At 43.3% G+C, this 16858-nt stretch overlaps 1 protein-coding gene across 1 annotated transcript in view; it reads left to right on the forward strand.

The window, feature by feature from the left end:
- LOC113893401 (antigen WC1.1-like) overlaps window positions 1–16858 on the forward strand; it is a gene marked incomplete at its 5' end in the record, with an annotated part of 30344 nt that overhangs the window by 9055 nt on the left and 4431 nt on the right. Inside the window, 10 exons of the mRNA XM_027543404.1 lie at window positions 3953–4267; window positions 7724–8032; window positions 8124–8441; window positions 12823–12915; window positions 12993–13307; window positions 14523–14837; window positions 15183–15224; window positions 15307–15621; window positions 15870–15902; window positions 16446–16583. Of these exons, the coding sequence (XP_027399205.1) occupies window positions 3953–4267; window positions 7724–8032; window positions 8124–8441; window positions 12823–12915; window positions 12993–13307; window positions 14523–14837; window positions 15183–15224; window positions 15307–15621; window positions 15870–15902; window positions 16446–16583 (2193 nt within the window). The remainder of the gene's footprint in view (window positions 1–3952; window positions 4268–7723; window positions 8033–8123; window positions 8442–12822; window positions 12916–12992; window positions 13308–14522; window positions 14838–15182; window positions 15225–15306; window positions 15622–15869; window positions 15903–16445; window positions 16584–16858) is intronic.

Here is a 16858-nt window from a genome sequence, read left to right on the forward strand (position 1 = left end):
ACTTAGGGGCTAAACCACCATCACTACCACCATGCTTACCTTCTTTTTTAAAATTAATTTTTGTTCTTTTCTTTGTTAATCCCAACTTCTGTATCCTTTAAGCTTTATTTTCTCTTCTCCTAGTTTCTTAAATAGAAGCTTACATGTTTTTTCATTTTCAGCCTTTCTTCTTTTCTAAATCTAAAGTATAAATTTCCCTTAAGCACTACTTTAGTTGCATTAGAAGAATTTAGTTATATCATATCTTTGCTATCACTATTTCACAATATTTTCTAAGGTTTAAATTTATTCCCAGACCCAGGTACTGTTTTGGAAGGGTGTTGCTTAATTTCTCCAAATAAGGATGGCTAACCGTATTTTCTTATTAATTCTTAATTTAATTACACTGTGGCCAGAGTAAATACTCTGTATAGATTCAGTTATCTGAAGGTTTTGGTCCTACCATATGGTCATTTTTGATAAATGTTCCTAGTGCATTTACAATAATGTGAATTCTTTCATTATTGGGTGCATTGGTCTTTATATGTTATTTAGCTAAATGTGTTGATTGTGGTGTTTTACATCTACTATAGTCTTCCTTCTTTTTTGTATGCCTGGCCTGCATGGTATTGAAAAAGATTTGTTAAAGTTCCCCCAGGTTGATTGTTATTTTATCTATTTCTTCTTTTCATTCTGTCAAGTATTATTCTGTATTTCAAAGCTATGTTTCAATATCTTCCCTGGATTCTGATATCTGTAATATCTTTATTAAGGGCGTACCACTGTATAATCATGAAAATATTCTCTTTAACTAAATTAGCACATCTTCCCTTAAAATCTCCTTTCTGTGACCTTGCTATAGCTACTGCAGCTTTCTTATAGTTAGTATTCACATGTGTCCAGGCTTGCTAGGTCGTTTCAGTCATGTCCAACTCTTTGCTAAGGACTGTAGCCAGCCAGGCTCCTCTGTCCATGGGATTCTCCAGGCAAGAATACCGGAGTGGGTTGCCATGCCCTCCTCCAGGAGATCTTCCTGACCTAGGGATTGGACCCATGTCTCATATGTCTCCTACATTGGCAGTCAAGTTCTTTACCACTAGCACCACCTGGGAAGCCTAGTATTCACATAATATATACGTTTTCCCCATCATTTTACTTTTGACCTTCCTTCGCTCTCATATACAATGTGAGTATCTTGCAGGTAGCATTTACACAAATTTTGTTGGTTTATCAGTTAGTGCTACTGCTGCTAAGTCGCTTCAGTCGTGTCCGACTCTGTGAGACCCCATAGACAGCGGCCCACCAGGCTCCCCCGTCCTTGGGATTCTCCAGGCAAGAACACTGGAGTGGGTTGCCATTTCCTTCTCCTTATCAGTTAGTAGAGGGGCTTTAATTTGAAGTATCTAATCCATTGTAATTAGATTGCAAGTCCAATTACTGATATTGTTGGGTTAGTATCTACCATTTCCTTTTTTTAAAATTAAATTTATTTATTTTAATTAGAGGCTAATTACTTTACAATATTGTTTTTGGTTTTGCCATACATCAACATGAATCCACCACGGGTGTACATGTGTTCCCAATCCTGAACTCCGCTCCCACCTCCCTCCCCATACCATCCCTCTGGGTCATCCCAATGCAGTATTCCATTTCCTTTTAATTGACCCATGTGCTTCATGTTCCTTTTTCTCTCCTTTTTTTCTTTCTTTGGTATTAAAAAAATTTATTCCAGATTTTCCTTTGATTTTTTGCAGCTTTACTAGATGTGGAGGTTTTCATAGACTTCTATCCATTTAAAAAATTCTTAATTATTATATCTTCAAATATTACTTCTGCTGCACTGTCTCTGTTTCTCTTCTCCTCCTATTCCCCCTCTTTTTCCTTCTCGTCCTTCTCTTTTTCCTCCTCACCTCTCAACTCTAGGATTCCTCTAAGACACTAATTCTGTGTTCAGTTCTGTCTAAAATTCTTTTAAACCTATTCATTCAGTTCTTAATTCTACATATTTTATTTTCAGTTGGCAACTGTTCCTTTGATTTTCTTATAGTTACAATTATTTGTTAACATTTTTCACCTATTGATTCTTTCCTTTCCTCTTTTCCCCCTAAACACATTGTTCATAGTTAAAATCCTTATCTGCTAACTCCAGCATATCTAGCATGTGTGTCTCTGCCTTCTCTTACCTTCCTTTTTTCAATTTTTAAATTTGTCATGTCATCCATCTGTTTACATACCATGCAATTTTTAACTGAATGAGAAAAATGATGCATAAGAAAATAAGATATCCCAGATACATTTTCTAACACCTGAAAGGATTCATATTCTGTTTTGTTAAGCAAGTGGGAGAAGGGGTTCAGACCACCCAGATGTCTAAATACTAGCTATGGTTGAGCTGTAACAAGTCTGGGTTGCAGTATTTGTAGCACTCAGTCTACGTCTGATTTCTCTGCCCCTGTGTTATGGGCTTTTAGAGTTTATAATTGAAAACCTGAATGTTTTGGTAGCTCAGCAGTCAGGGGGATGAAGGAATATCCACTCTTTCCAAGGTGTTTGACACAGTTCTTTGGCCTCCTGCCATTGACAGCGTGTTTACTGGGCAGATATTTGAGGAGAAAATCTGCTATATGAGAGAGGCTCTCAAGTCTCCAGTTTTGTCACTGCAGCACCAGGTAACCCCCAAGTCATGCAGGCTTCTCTGTCACACTTTGATCCATTAACCCAGGCAACAAATTGGGAAATTCCCATAGAGAAAGAGAAGCTTCAGATCCTTGGTTAACAATGAAATGATCTCATTCTTTAGAATTTTAGCATGTCTAGTTCATATTGTGTCCACAAATGTCTAATATCTTCATTTTTTATCTAACATTTTATAGCATTTAAAGTTGTATCCAGCAGACCACTGGCCTGCTGTGAACCCCTCCATTGGAACCCTTCTTCATGAAAGTATAAAATTCTAAATTTTATTCTCTACTTGATCATTCACTTAAAATGCAACACTGAATAGACATCATTTAACCTTTCTTTACATTGCTTTTTATGTATTAAAGAAGAACAACGCAGTGAGTCTGTCAGTATCGTTTGTTCAAATGCTTTCAGAGCAAGAATTTAACCTATTTCTGTTCTATGGTAAAATTATAAATGCATAATATTTTCCCCCTGGAGAACAAATAACCCCTAACTTTGAATAATAGCGATTCCTGACACAAAGTGCAAGAAAAGATAATATTTACTTGAGAGAAGCAGCATTCCAAGATTCCCAGTGGAATCTGGTCAATGTCAATCAATATCACCTGAGACATTTCTCGTGCAAGGTTGCCCAATCCACTCAAAGAGATCACATTTTCTTAAAACAAAGTATCCAGATCTGGAGTCTGAAGCTTAGAGCCATCAGTGAAATATTCTGGGGCAAACCAAGACATCTCAAGGTCCATTTGTTTTTCAATTCTGCGTGACTGTACCAAGGAGAATGATTCTAATGATAGAGAATTCATGGCTGCTACCTAGGGCTTCTGATGAGGCCGGGTCCTGACTCCATTTCCTTTAATCTAATCCCTTTAGCTCTCAGGTCAAGGGCACCAATGTGTGTGTGATTTATAAGGAATCCATTAAGCAGCCAGCCCATACCTGTGACTCTGAACTCATTCAATTGCTCCTGGTAGAGATTAACATTTCTTTTAAGTCTTTCTCAGATGCTGTGCAGAACTCTACAAATCAGAGGTTAACACTTCTGTCTCACCCTACTCAGTAGTGTAATATTTCCTGTTTTTGCCCATTTTCAATGTTATTATTCTCTTATCACTGCTGTAAGAAACCAGACTCAGGTGCTGCCCCAGTGCAATGACTCCCTGTCAGAACCAGGGGACTCTGAAGCCTCAGAGGAGAGCGCCCCCTACTGCTCAGGTGAAGGTCCCACAGGACAGAAGACCTTTATCCCCCTTGTCAATGCCCCATTGTCCCATTTCTGTCTCCTCAGACAGCAGACAGCTCCGCCTGGTGGACGGAGGAGGTCTCTGCGCCGGGAGAGTGGAGATCCTTGACGAGGGCTCCTGGGGCACCATCTGTGATAACGGCTGGGACTTGGACGATGCCCGCGTGGTGTGCAGGCAGCTGGGCTGTGGAGATGCCCTCAATGCCATGGGGTCTGCTCACTTTGGGGCAGGATCAGGGCCCATCTGGCTGAACGCATTGGACTGCAGAGGAAAGGAATCCCACGTGTGGAAGTGCCCTTCCCGGGGCTGGGGAGTGCACAACTGCAGTCATGAGAACGATGCAGGAGTCGTCTGCTCAGGTATGGTCAGTGTATTACCCTGTGATGGCAGAATGAAAAGCGCCATGGAAGCTGGTGTCTGATCACTGGGGCAATAGGATATAGATGGGCTAGAGAGGACTGACAGACCCATCCTCCGTGAATGCACAAAGCTTCTGCTTCATTTACTTTCCTGCTGTAAGTCTCTGCTATTTCTTCTCCAGTGATCTTACTGACATAGTAGATTAAACTATTCCAGTGAAAACTGATCTTCATAATGAAGATGAAGATCAATCACATGAGACAGGAATTGATGGATTTGTGCCAAATTGCAAGTCTCTTTTGAAATTTTAGATGTAAATATTCATAGGCCTTTGCAGGTAAGACCAGAGAACTTTGGATGAAGTGCTCTGAGTGATAGGTTCTCCTTTGATTGTTACCATCAGAGATTCTCTGCCCATTTTTTATTTTAAGACATCTGTATAGGCCAAAACTTTGGAAGAACACTTAGCCATACACTGACAAGTCAAAAGTGGAAGTAATACAATTTCTGTGTTTTATGGTAAGAAATTATATAGTTTATACCTGATGACTTCAATGATTTAAGAGAATTGAATTTGGGGGTTTGTTTGAAATGAATAGGAGTAATGGACAGATGTAATTTTTGAAGAAGGTAGAAGAGAGTTATGGCAGCTGGGAGGGAGAGGGACTGTAATAGGAACTGAAAAAGGCACATGTGGGGTGTTCTGAGCAGCACTGATGGTCCAGGAGTGGTGTGGAGGATGCTGTGTGTGCCTAAGAAAGCAGGATGTCTGTACAGCAAGAGACCAGAGAAGGATATATTTTATTATATTTAGTATCCTTATCAACTGACATCAGCCTTCTATTCCACAAACTTTCTCGCAGTTTTCACACACATAATCTCCCACACAAATTTTAAAATCAAATAGAAAACAAAAAAAGTCTTAATTTGTCTCAGAAGAGTCTATCCTTATGTGTATAAGACTTTTTTGATTATTCAGTGTATATTCGAGCATTTAACATATATCAGGGTACATAAAACAGCATATAACAAATATTTCTTTCATGTTCTGCCTAATCTATAATCTTCGGGGTTAATATAGCAACTAAAAAGTGTTGACTGAAAATGCTTTAATTAGAATGTGTTGCCTATGAGCAAACTCCCAACCAGACCAGACTAGAAGTTCTAACCTGTGTCTCTCTGGGGAGATGAGAGTGATAAATAATAAAAGGCAAGCAGACCATCTTCTCTCTCACCATTGTATAAGTGGTCAAGCTGATCCTTCAAGTCTTTAATTTCTTTTAGGTCTTTTCTGTTCTTTCCTGTTTTTCTGTAGTAGATTTTTATTTTGTTAGAATATTCTTTCTGAACCTTCAAAGTTCACATATTTATATAATCAGAATCCTTTACCAGAAAGAATTTCACCATATACATAAATTATCATGAGCATACTTTGAAACCAGACAAGTGTGTTAAATAAAGTGTTTTATGTTGTGGGTTTCTTTTTTACTTGGATTACCTTCCTCTACCCAAAATATGGTCCCTGAAGTTCAAACCATGATCATGAGTTTTTTCTTTGGTCTCTGTCTCAGTTTCATACCCCATCCACTCCCCATTTAACCTACTACACACCCTACCTCACTCCACTCCTACAGAAGTTCTTCCCGTTCAGAATTTCCTTTGCACCCATTTGTGGTTCTTAAGATTGTTTTCTCTTGTCTGCAGTGGGAGAAATGGGAAAGGTGGCAGGGTGAACTGGTTGATGGGAGGAGCACAGGGGATAAAATGTGTCAAAAACTTGTTGGACAAATATTTCCCCCAAATATTCTATCTTTCATCCATATTGAGGCTTTGGCAATTTGAAAATTTCTAAATTATGTATGGCTAATTTGCTCTCTGGGCTTCCCTCATAGCTCAGTTGGCAAAGAATCCACCTCCAGTGCAGGAGACCCCAGTTAGACCCCTGGATTGGGAAGATCCACTGGAGAAGGGATAGGCTATCCACTCCGGTATTCTTGGGCTTCCCTTGCAGCTCAGTTGGTAAAGAATCTGCCTGCAATGTGGGAGACCTGGGTTCGATCCCTGGGTTGGGAAGATCCCCTGGAAAAGGGAAAGGCTACTCACTCCAGTATTCTGGCCTGGATAATTCCATGGACTGTATAGTCCATGGGATCTCAGAGAGTCAGACATGACTGAGTGACTTTCACTTCACTTCACTATTTGCCCTCTGCTCTCTTCCTCTCTTTCTTTATACCATGGTAGCTATTTCTCAAGAACCCAAATAGGAAAGGAAAAAATAGCATATAGACAGGATTAAAATACTTTAACTCATCTTCACTCTTTAGCATTTCCTAAAGTTCACATGTCTGCTGCTGCTACTGCTGCTAAGTCGCTTTAGTCGTGTCCGACCCTGTGCGACCCCATAGACGGCAGCCCACCAGGCTCCCCCGTCCCTGGGATTCTCCAGGCAAGAACACTGGAGTGGGTTGCCATTTCCTTCTCCAATGCATGAAAGTGAAAAGTGAAAGTGAAGTCACTCAGTCATGTCCGACTCTTAGCGATCTCATGGACTGCAGCCTACCAGGTTCCTCCGCCCATGGGATTTTCAAGGCAAGAGTACTGGAGTGGGTTGCCATTGCCTTCTCCATCACATGTCTAGTATGAAGTAATTAAAAACCTCAGCTGTTTTACATGCTCCCACTGAGAACTCACTCTCTCCCAGGTTCTTTGATAAATTCTAAGCTTTCAAGAAAGATGGCTATGACCAGCCCCTTCTCCTATGACTCTGAGCTTTCTTCCTATCCAAACTGATTTCTGGACAACTTTCCAAAATCAGGTCACCTAAGAAATTTCTTGGAATTTTTCACTGTGAAAAATTTTAAGAAACATGTGTGAAATCTTGTTATAATGTCTAGCTTTCCTCCTATTAAGCCAGAAGTCTGTCTACTGTCATTGAGCACTCACAGATCCAGCCTGTGTGATTTTCCTTATCTTCAGAGACTTAAGTGCTGTTTCCTGAGAGAAAACTGGCCAGTATTCTGGCCCCAGAAATCTCAGGATGGCCCTCTAACCTTGTGTGGCTCTTAGTCCTCTAACCTCTTGAGGCCCATGGATCTACTTCACTCTGGGTTAGTACAGCTCTGAACCTGAGCCTGGTGCCCACTACAGAGCAGTATCCTTGGGCTCTGTAGTTTCCAGGCCTTTAGATGAGAAATTCACATCCCTAATTAACCTCAAAATGCATGTTTTTGGAAATCAGCCATTTCAAACTGACCCTGAAAATCCTTCAGGGTTTCTTTTCAGAAACTTGGTCTTGAAAATACTTGCTCATGAAATTCTGAAAATAACTGTCCAATTCTCTTTCCAGGCACCACTCCTGGAAAAGAAAAATTTTCACATTATTGCCTGTGACATTGTTTCCAATTGCCAAACCAGGTCTATGGGCACTCACTGGATTTCTTGTTGTTGTTTCTTAGGATTTGTGCGTCTGGTTGGAGACGATGGGCCCTGCTCAGGACGAGTAGAAGTACGTCCTGGAGAAGACTGGACCCTAGTGTCTGATGGAAACTTCACCCTCCCCACTGCCCAAGTCATCTGTGCAGAGCTGGGGTGTGGCGAGGCTGTGTCTGTTCTGGGACACGAGCTCTTCAGAGAGTCTGATGGCCAGGTCTGGGCTGAAGAGTTCAGGTGTGAGGGGAAGGAACGTAAGCTCTGGTGGTGCCCCAGAGTGCCTTGTCCAGGGGGCACTTGTCACCACAGTGGAGCTGCTCAGGTTGTTTGTTCAGGTGAGATGCAGGTCAGGACTAACCTCCCTGCACACTCTGTTCAGGTGAGAAAGCCATGTGATTTTGCTGAAACTCTGTCTTCTTCTACCAGCATACTCAGAAGTCCGACTCATGACAAATGGCTCCTCTCAATGTGAGGGGCAGGTGGAGATGAAGATTTCTGGACGATGGAGAGCGCTCTGTGCCTCCCACTGGAGTCTGGCCAATGCCAATGTTGTCTGTCGTCAGCTCGGCTGTGGAGTCGCCATCTCCACCCCCAGAGGACCACACTTGGTGGAGAGAGGTGATCAGATCTCAACAGTCCGATTTCACTGCTCGGGGGCAGAGTCCTTCCTGTGGAGTTGCCCTGTGACTGCCTTGGGTGGTCCTGACTGTTCCCATGGCAACACGGCCTCTGTGACCTGCTCAGGTAAGAGACAGGGAAGGGCTATTGGTACTTAGGATGCTCCTGGAGTGAAATGTCCCCAAGAGCAGAGAGTGAGGGAAAACTGGCTTTGGAAGATATTTCATGATGAAATATGGTGCTCCTCATTGTTCACTCATTTTTCAGGTTAGGGCAAGAAGTGTGAAGGGGAATAATATATTTTAAAGCAACATTGTTATTGACATATGATCATAGAAGACAGTGTATAAGCAATACGTGTAGACTTCAGTCATGTACCCACAGCAGCAAAGAGAACATTCCCAGCCCCAAGAGTCACTGTTGCCTCCAATAACTGGCCTCCCTCCTCTCCAGGGAAAACTGCTTATCTAACTTCTACTATCATAGAGTGTTTTATCAGTTTTTGAACTTTATATAAAATCATGCAGTGTGTTTTATTTTGTGTGTGACTTCTTCGACTCAACTTCATGTTTAGGATTCACTCATGATGTTGTTTATAGCAGTACTTTATTCATTTTTATTACTGTAGAATATTGCTTTCATTGATAACATGGCCATTGATCCATTCAACTGATGTTAGAGATTTGAGTTGTTTCCTGCTCTTGACTATTATAAATATAATGCTAGAATGTAGCATGACAATGACTTGGGGCACAAATATATGTTACTTATTTTGTGTGTTTAACATTTGGTATTTTCTTTTTCTAAATGGTACAGGATCCTTTGATAAAGCAAGTTTTTAATTTGAAGGAAATATTAATATAATTGCCAACTTTTCCCTGTATATTTAATACTTCTTATATCCCTTTAAAAAGAACTTTCCCTTCTCCAAGATCATGAAAATATTCTCTTAGAGTATCTTACAAAAGTTTCTTTTTCTCTTGCATGTAATTGTACCTTCCTTCTGGGGTTGATATCTGTGTAAGATAAGTCATGTTTCACATGGACATCCAATTCACTCAGAATCTTTTTCTGGAGAGACTTTTTCCCCCCCTGCAGTGCTACCTTTATCTTAAGCAGAAGAGCACATATGTCTGAGTCCTTTTAAAGACTCTGTATTCTGTTCCACTGTATCATTTGTCTATCTTTGCACCAATACTGCATTTTCTTAATTACTATAACTTTATAATAAGTCTAGATAATTTTAATTTACAGGGGTTACTTTATATTAACTCCTTTAACTTTGTTCCTTTTCTTACTGACTGTGTTGGTCATTCTTGGTATTTTGTATTTTGTCTAAATTTTGGAATCTGCTTGTTATTTTTCACACTCCCTAAAAAAATAGCATAAGAGTATTTTGATTAAGATTAGATTTAATCTACACAGAAATTTGGGAATGACTGACTTTGACAATTTTGGATCTCTCAATTCATTGACATAATTTTTGTTGTTGTTTAGTCACAAAGTTGCATCCAACTGTTTTGTGACCCATGGAGTGCAGTCTGCCCAGGCTCCATTGTCCATGGGATTTCCCAGGCAAGAATACTGGAGTGGGTTGCCATGCTCTCCTCCAGGGCTTCTTCCTGACCCAGATATTGAACCCACTTCTGCACTGGCAGGCGGATTCTTTACTACTGAGCCATCTGGGAAGCCATTGACATAATATATCCCTCCATTCAGCTAGGTCTTAAATTTCTCTCAGAAGTTTTGTCCACCTTCTTCTACATTTTTCCTAAGCATTTTATTTATTTTTTATGTTATTAGTATTTCTTTTATGGACAATGTCCTAGGAATGAATTATCTCTGACTTGTTTTCACCTTTTAACATTTTTTTAAAATTTTGATGTAATATGAGACACTGAAAAGTTAGAAGAATAATATAAACATTTCCAGATGACCTTTAACTGGAATCCCTCAATGCTAGTTTTTGGTTCATTCTGTCTCATTTCTCTCTGAACATATAAAATCTTTCTGGATTAGGTTGCTGTCATGATGTCCCTTTACCACTAAAATACTATGAGGAATTTCCTTAGTAACCACAGGTTCAGTCCAGTTCTCAGCTGATTGCAGCCCCAGATGATACCTAAGTGCAAGCACTGAAAGACCCCAAGACAGAACTGTTGAGTCTTTCCCAAATTGCTGACTCAGGAAGTCTTAAGCAAAATGAAGTATATATTTTTTCCTCCAGTGGCTAAATTTTGGGGGGAAATTTGTTACACAGCAGTATAACCAGGACACTTACCATGTGACCTGCAGTTAGGTTGGTGCAAAAGTCATTGCCGTTTTGCATTATTGAAATTTGCCATTTGATATTGGAATGTATTCTTAAATAAATGTGGTTATGTTACACATCATTTAATGTGTATTTCTTGCTTTTTATTTTGCTATGGTTTATTACTTGCTGCTTATTTCATATGTATTTTAGATTATAGACATGATGTTAGACACAAAGCAATTTCAAGTGATTTTCTTATTCGAGTTCAAAATGGGTCATAAAGCAGCAGAGACAACTTGCAACATCAACAATGCATTTGGTCCAGGAACTGCTAATGAACATATAATGCAGTGGTTGTTCAAGAAGATTTGCAGGGCTTCCCTTGTGGCTCTGTGGTAAAGAATCCGCCTGCCAATGCGGGAGACACAGGTTCAATCCCTAGTCCAGGAAGACGCCACATGCTGCAGAGCAGCTAAGCCTGTGCACCACAACTATTGAGCCTGTGCTCTAGAGCCTGGGAACCACAACTACTGAAGCCCAGAAGCCCTAGAGCTTGTTCTCCATAACATGAGAACCACCACAGTGAGAAGCCTGCGCACTGTAACAAAGACTAGTCCCCACTCGCCACAACTAGAGAAAAGCCTGAGCAGCAGCAAAGACCCTGCAACACCAAAAATAAATAAATAATAAAGAATTTTATTTAAATGAAGTTTTGCAAAGGAGATGAGAACCTTGAAGATGAGGAGTGCAATGGCCCGCCATTGAAAGTTGACAACAACCAATTAGAGCAATCATCAAAGCTGATCCTTTTACAATTACATGAGAAGTTGCCTAAGAACTGAATGTTGACCTTTCTACAGTCGTTTGGCATTTGAAGCAAACGCCAAAAGGTGAAAAAACTTGATAAGTGGGTGCCTCATGAGCTGACCACAAATCAAAAAACTTGTCATTTTGAAGCATCATCTTCTCTTATTTTACACAACAACAATGAACCATTTCTCAATTGAATTGTGACCTGTGATGAAAAGTGGATTTTATATGACAACTGGCGATGACCAGCTCAGTGGTGGGACTGAGAAGAAGCTGCAAAGCACTTCCCAAGGCCAAACTTGCTGCCAGTCTGATCCACTACAGCTTTCTGAATCCCAGCAAAACCATTACATCTGGAAAGTATGCTCAGCAAATCACTGAGATGCACTAAAAACTGCAACACCTGCAGTCGGCATTGGTCAACAGAAAGGTGCCAATTCTTCTCCGTGGCAACGCCTGGCCACACATCACACAACCAACGCTTCAGAAGTTTAACGAGTTGGGCTACGAAGTTTTGCCTCATCTGCCATATTCACCTGACCTCCCGTCAACTGAATACCACTTCTTCAAACATCTTGACAACTTTTTGCAGAGAAAATGCTTCCACAACCAACAGGAGGCAGAAAATGCTTTGCAAGAGTTCATCAAATCCCAAAGCACAGCTTTACACTACAGGAAAAAACAAACTAATTTCTCGTTGGCAAAAATGTGTTGATTGTAATGGTTCCTATTTTGATTAATAAAGATATGTCTGAGCCTAATTATAATGATTTAAAATTCGTGGTCTGAAACCGCAGTGATGTTTGCACCAACCTAATAGAATATTTGTCCTCTGATCTTCTGTATTAATAACTGCCTTATGCTGATCTAATGTGCTTATACATTCATTCTTTAGTTCTTAAATTCAAATATTAAGTTTCTTAGCTCTAGAACTTTTATTTCTTTTTTTGTTAAAATTTCTCTGCCAAGAAAAACATCTTGTCAATTAATCTTAAGAGCACTGTAATCAGGGCTATTTAAATTCTCTGTCAGGTAACTCTGATAGTTGAATATTTGGGGAAATTTTGGGGAATGTCTTCTTTTTCCTTTTGATTTTCCATTTGATGTCTTTTATATGAGTTTTTTTCCCTTCTGTTAGTGACAGACACGGAAGATGAAAACTTTTAGAAATCTTTCAGAAAAGATTTTGTTTTGTTTCTTCTATTTTGATATAGATTTAGGTATAGAACCCACTATTTAACTCATTCTCAGTGTAAAGCTTGGCTTAAACAAAAATTGTGGCACTGTCAGAAGCAGACCTCTCCATGGAGAAACTGAACTCTATAATAACTTCACTGCTGTTACAGCTTTCATCTCAAACACCATCACTAGGTTATTATTTAGTTTAATTCAGTTTCCTGTTCTTCAACCCAACCAGACCCCTGATCATTGCTGTTTCTGCAGGAAACCAGACCCGGGTGCTGCCCCAGTGCAACGACTCCGTGTCTGAACCAGCAGGCTCTGTGGCCTCAGAGGAGAGCGCCCCCTACTGCTTAGGTGAGAGTCCCACAGGACAGAAGATGCTACTCAACCCCTGAGGTCACCACCCCATTGTCCCATTTCTCTCTCCTCAGACAGCAGGCAGCTCCGCCTGGTGGACGGGGGTGGTCCCTGCGCTGGGAGAGTGGAGATCCTTGACCAGGGCTCCTGGGGCACCATCTGTGATGATGGCTGGGACCTGGACGATGCCCGCGTGGTGTGCAGGCAGCTGGGCTGTGGAGAAGCCCTCAATGCCACAAGGTCAGCTCACTTTGGGGAAGGGCCAGGGCCCATCTGGCTGGACGACCTGAACTGCACAGGAAAGGAGTCCCACGTGTGGAGGTGCCCTTCCCGGGGCTGGGGGCGGCACGACTGCAGACACAAGGAGGACGCCGGGGTCATCTGCTCAGGTCTGTGCTGCACACTGTCCACAGGCAGGGGGAGGAGTGGGGCCCTGGAGGACAGGGGTCTGAGCCCTGATGGAGAGATGCTTAAAGGACCAGAGAAGGAGGCTTCCTCCCATGGAGCCTGTCTTTCCAACAGACATGAAGACTGGGTGCTTTCACTTCCTCCTGAGGCAGCTGAGATTCTGATCCTTTATTCTCAGTAGTGTTACCTGACAGAGCTGTTTCTTACAGTTAACACTTGAAAGCAGGGCTCACTCTGCGGTTATCCGTGGAAGAAACACCTGGAAATCCTAGGTTTCCCAGGTTGTGCTAGTGGTAAAGAACCTGCCTGCCATTGCAGGAGATGTAAAAGATGTGGGTTCAGTCCTTGGGTTAGGAAGATCCCCTGGAGGAGGGCATGGCAACCCATTCCAGTATTCTTGCCTGAGAATCCCATGGACAGAGGAGACTGACATAGTGAAAACTCAGATTTTTCCTTTACAGTTATGTTTGCTAGGAGTCTAACCAGGGTCTCTGTGGGCCTACATCCAATGTCCACAGGGCTGCATTCTTCCTGGAGTCTCTGGGGAGGACTCCTTTCCCAGCCTTTTGTGGTTTCTGTGTGGCCTCATTTCTTGGCTCAGGGCCCTCTTTATTCTTCTTCAGACAACAGTGCTCTTCCAACTGTTCTCCCTCACTCACATTTCCCTCTGACTGGAGCTGGGAAAGATGATGAATTTCTCAGAATAGCAGGTTTAAAGATGTGTAAGGCTGGGCTCACATGGTTAATCCACAATATTTGAGTTTTATGTCTCCATCCCAAGGTCCTTATTAATCACGTCTGTAAAATCTCTTTTGAAATGTAAGGTGACTGTCACACGTTCGGGGATTAGGCTGTGGACATCTCTGTGGGTCCATTATTCTGTCAACTACCTCACTGTCCACATCATTTTCTGTTCTTTTAGAAGTTTTGTCAGGAATCAGAATTCAGCTCCCATCACTGCAGCTGCCCAGTTTGGTCTTCCTCTCTGTTCATATCTACATTGTTGTGGTAGAAATAGGTATATAGACATTAATGGACAAAGTCAGGTGAAAGGGAGGTAAAAGTCAGTCTTGTCACCCAGTGGGCATCTCCTCCGCTGGGTCAGGGGTGTATGGGCACTATTTCTGGGGTAGAGGAAAACCCAGAGCTCTGAGTGGAGTGCTCACTGTGTCCTGTCTCCTCCCTTTCGATCTTAGAGTTCCTGGCCCTCAGGATGGTCAGCGGGGACCAGGAGTGTGCTGGGTGGCTGGAAGTTTTCTACAACGGGACCTGGGGTAGTGTCTGCCGCAGCCCCATGGATGATGTCACTGTGTCCATCATCTGCAGTCAGCTTGGCTGTGGGGACAGTGGAAGTCTCAACACCTCTGTTGGTCTCAGGGAAGGTTCTAGACCCCACTGGGTAGATGGAATCCAGTGCCAGAGAACTGACCCCTCTCTCTGGCAGTGTCCTTCTGACCCTTGGAATTACAACTCATGCTCTCCAAAGGAGGAAGCCTACATCTCGTGTGCAGGTGACTTACTCTCTGTTTCTGTGTCACTGCCAACCATGTAGGATGTCATTAGTATGATTTCATATTTTCAAACCTAATTGATGGGTTTTGGTTGAGTCTACAAAATGTAGGTGTATATTTGTATTTGTCTCTGTGTCTGTTTGTTTGCTGTTGTTATGGTAAACAACTAATTAGATAAAGTAATTTCAGCTGCTGATAACATGCAGTGAACCTCTCAGCCAAGTAGATGATGAAGCTTCTGTGGTCTCTTGTCATTTGACTGTGACAAAAAACCTTAGATACTCATGTTTGGGGACAAGACCTCCCCCAGCTATTCCTGATCCACTGTATCCCTGCTGTTTGCAGTAAGAAGACCCAAGAGCTGTCCAACTGCTGCCCCCTGCACAGGTATGTCAGCCCCCTCCCCTGTGGCTTCCAGGGGCTCCTTCCTCCACCAGGGCAGTCACAGGAGAGGCTGCTGCCTTTTCAGACAGAGAGAAGCTCCGGCTCAGAGGAGGAGACAGCGAGTGCTCAGGGCGGGTGGAGGTCTGGCACAGCGGCTCCTGGGGCACTGTGTGCGATGACTCCTGGAGCCTGGCAGAGGCTGAGGTGGTGTGTCAGCAGCTGGGCTGTGGCCAGGCCCTGGAAGCCGTGCAGGCTGCGACATTCGGCCCTGGAAATGGGAGCATCTGGCTGGACGAGGTGCGGTGTGGGGGCCGGGAGTCTTCCCTGTGGGACTGTGCTGCGGAGCCCTGGGGGCAGAGTGACTGCAAGCACAAGGAGGATGCTGGTGTGAGGTGCTCTGGTGAGTGAGGGGCTCAGGGTCCACCCTGGGTGAGCTGGGGCAGCGCAGGGGCAGTGGGCTGGGCCGGGTGGGGGAGTTTGTATTCAGACAGTGTCCAGGTCCTAGGGCCCTGATCTATGATACAGAAGCTGGGAGGACTGGACACTGATGTTGTGGAGACTGAGGGGTGATTTCAGGCTCAGGAGGGAAAAGATTTGCCCTGCGTTCTGGCCAATTCTTCTTCCCCATACTACTGTTTTTCTCTTTAGGTGTAAGGACAACAGTGCCCACGACTACAGCAGGTACTGTGATCCATCCACAGGCAGGAGAGAATACTCAAATACTGGGGATCTGTTCTGTGGGCTCTCTGACAGCTCCGAATAAGAAAGAGTCTGAGGAGCCATGGCTGTTGGGGAGCAGCCAGGGCATTACACTGGGGAAATCCCCTGCCTTGATGTCCAGGGTCAAATATTCTCATGCCCGGGGTCCAAGGAAGTCTGGTTTCCATGTTATAGAATCTAAGGAACTCCCACCCGACCTTGAGTGTTGCTCCTCATCAGAGAGGTGCAGGTCCCTGGACTGTTTGATGTTCTGTTTCCTGAAGCCCAAGGAGAAGGGATGAGCTGGGTCCTCAGAGGCTGTCTCAGCAGGGCAGCTCCCTGACAATCCCCATCTCTGCCTTGGGGCCACACTGGCCAGAGTGGAGTCGAATTGTCTCAGGACGAGACCTAGGGGAACCCTGACACTCTCTGAAGCTGAGACGCCATTGTCCGGAGCTCCTGAAAATGCTGACACATTTCTCTGTGCCCAAGAGTATCTCCAGCCCTTTTTCCTGTTCTCCTTAGGGACCAGAACAACCTCAAATCCTCTCCCTGGCATCTTCTCCCTGCCTGGGATCCTCTGCCTCATCCTGGGGGCCCTTCTCTTCCTGGTCCTCATCATCTTTGTGACTCAGCTACTCAGATGGAGAGCAGAGCGCAGAGGTGGGCTGCAGGGGGAACTGGGGACCAGGAGAGTGTGTGGAGGCGGGAAATGGGGCAGGTGTGAGGAGGGGAACCTGGGCCAGTTACTATTCTGAGTTGCAGACTCCATGTGCTCCGTGTTGAGCTCTAAGGGCTGAGTAGACAGAGCTTTTAGGACTGGGGTGTGAACTCTCATAAGTCATGGCCTGTCCTGTGAGACCAGACAGAGTTGGCGCTGAGCTGTAATCAGGGTCAGACGAGGGGAGAAGGTGCTGACATGGTGCACGGGGTAGGAG

The sequence above is a fragment of the Bos indicus x Bos taurus genome, chromosome 5 (genome assembly GCF_003369695.1).
Source record: "Bos indicus x Bos taurus breed Angus x Brahman F1 hybrid chromosome 5, Bos_hybrid_MaternalHap_v2.0, whole genome shotgun sequence".
Lineage (NCBI taxonomy): Eukaryota > Metazoa > Chordata > Mammalia > Artiodactyla > Bovidae > Bos > Bos indicus x Bos taurus.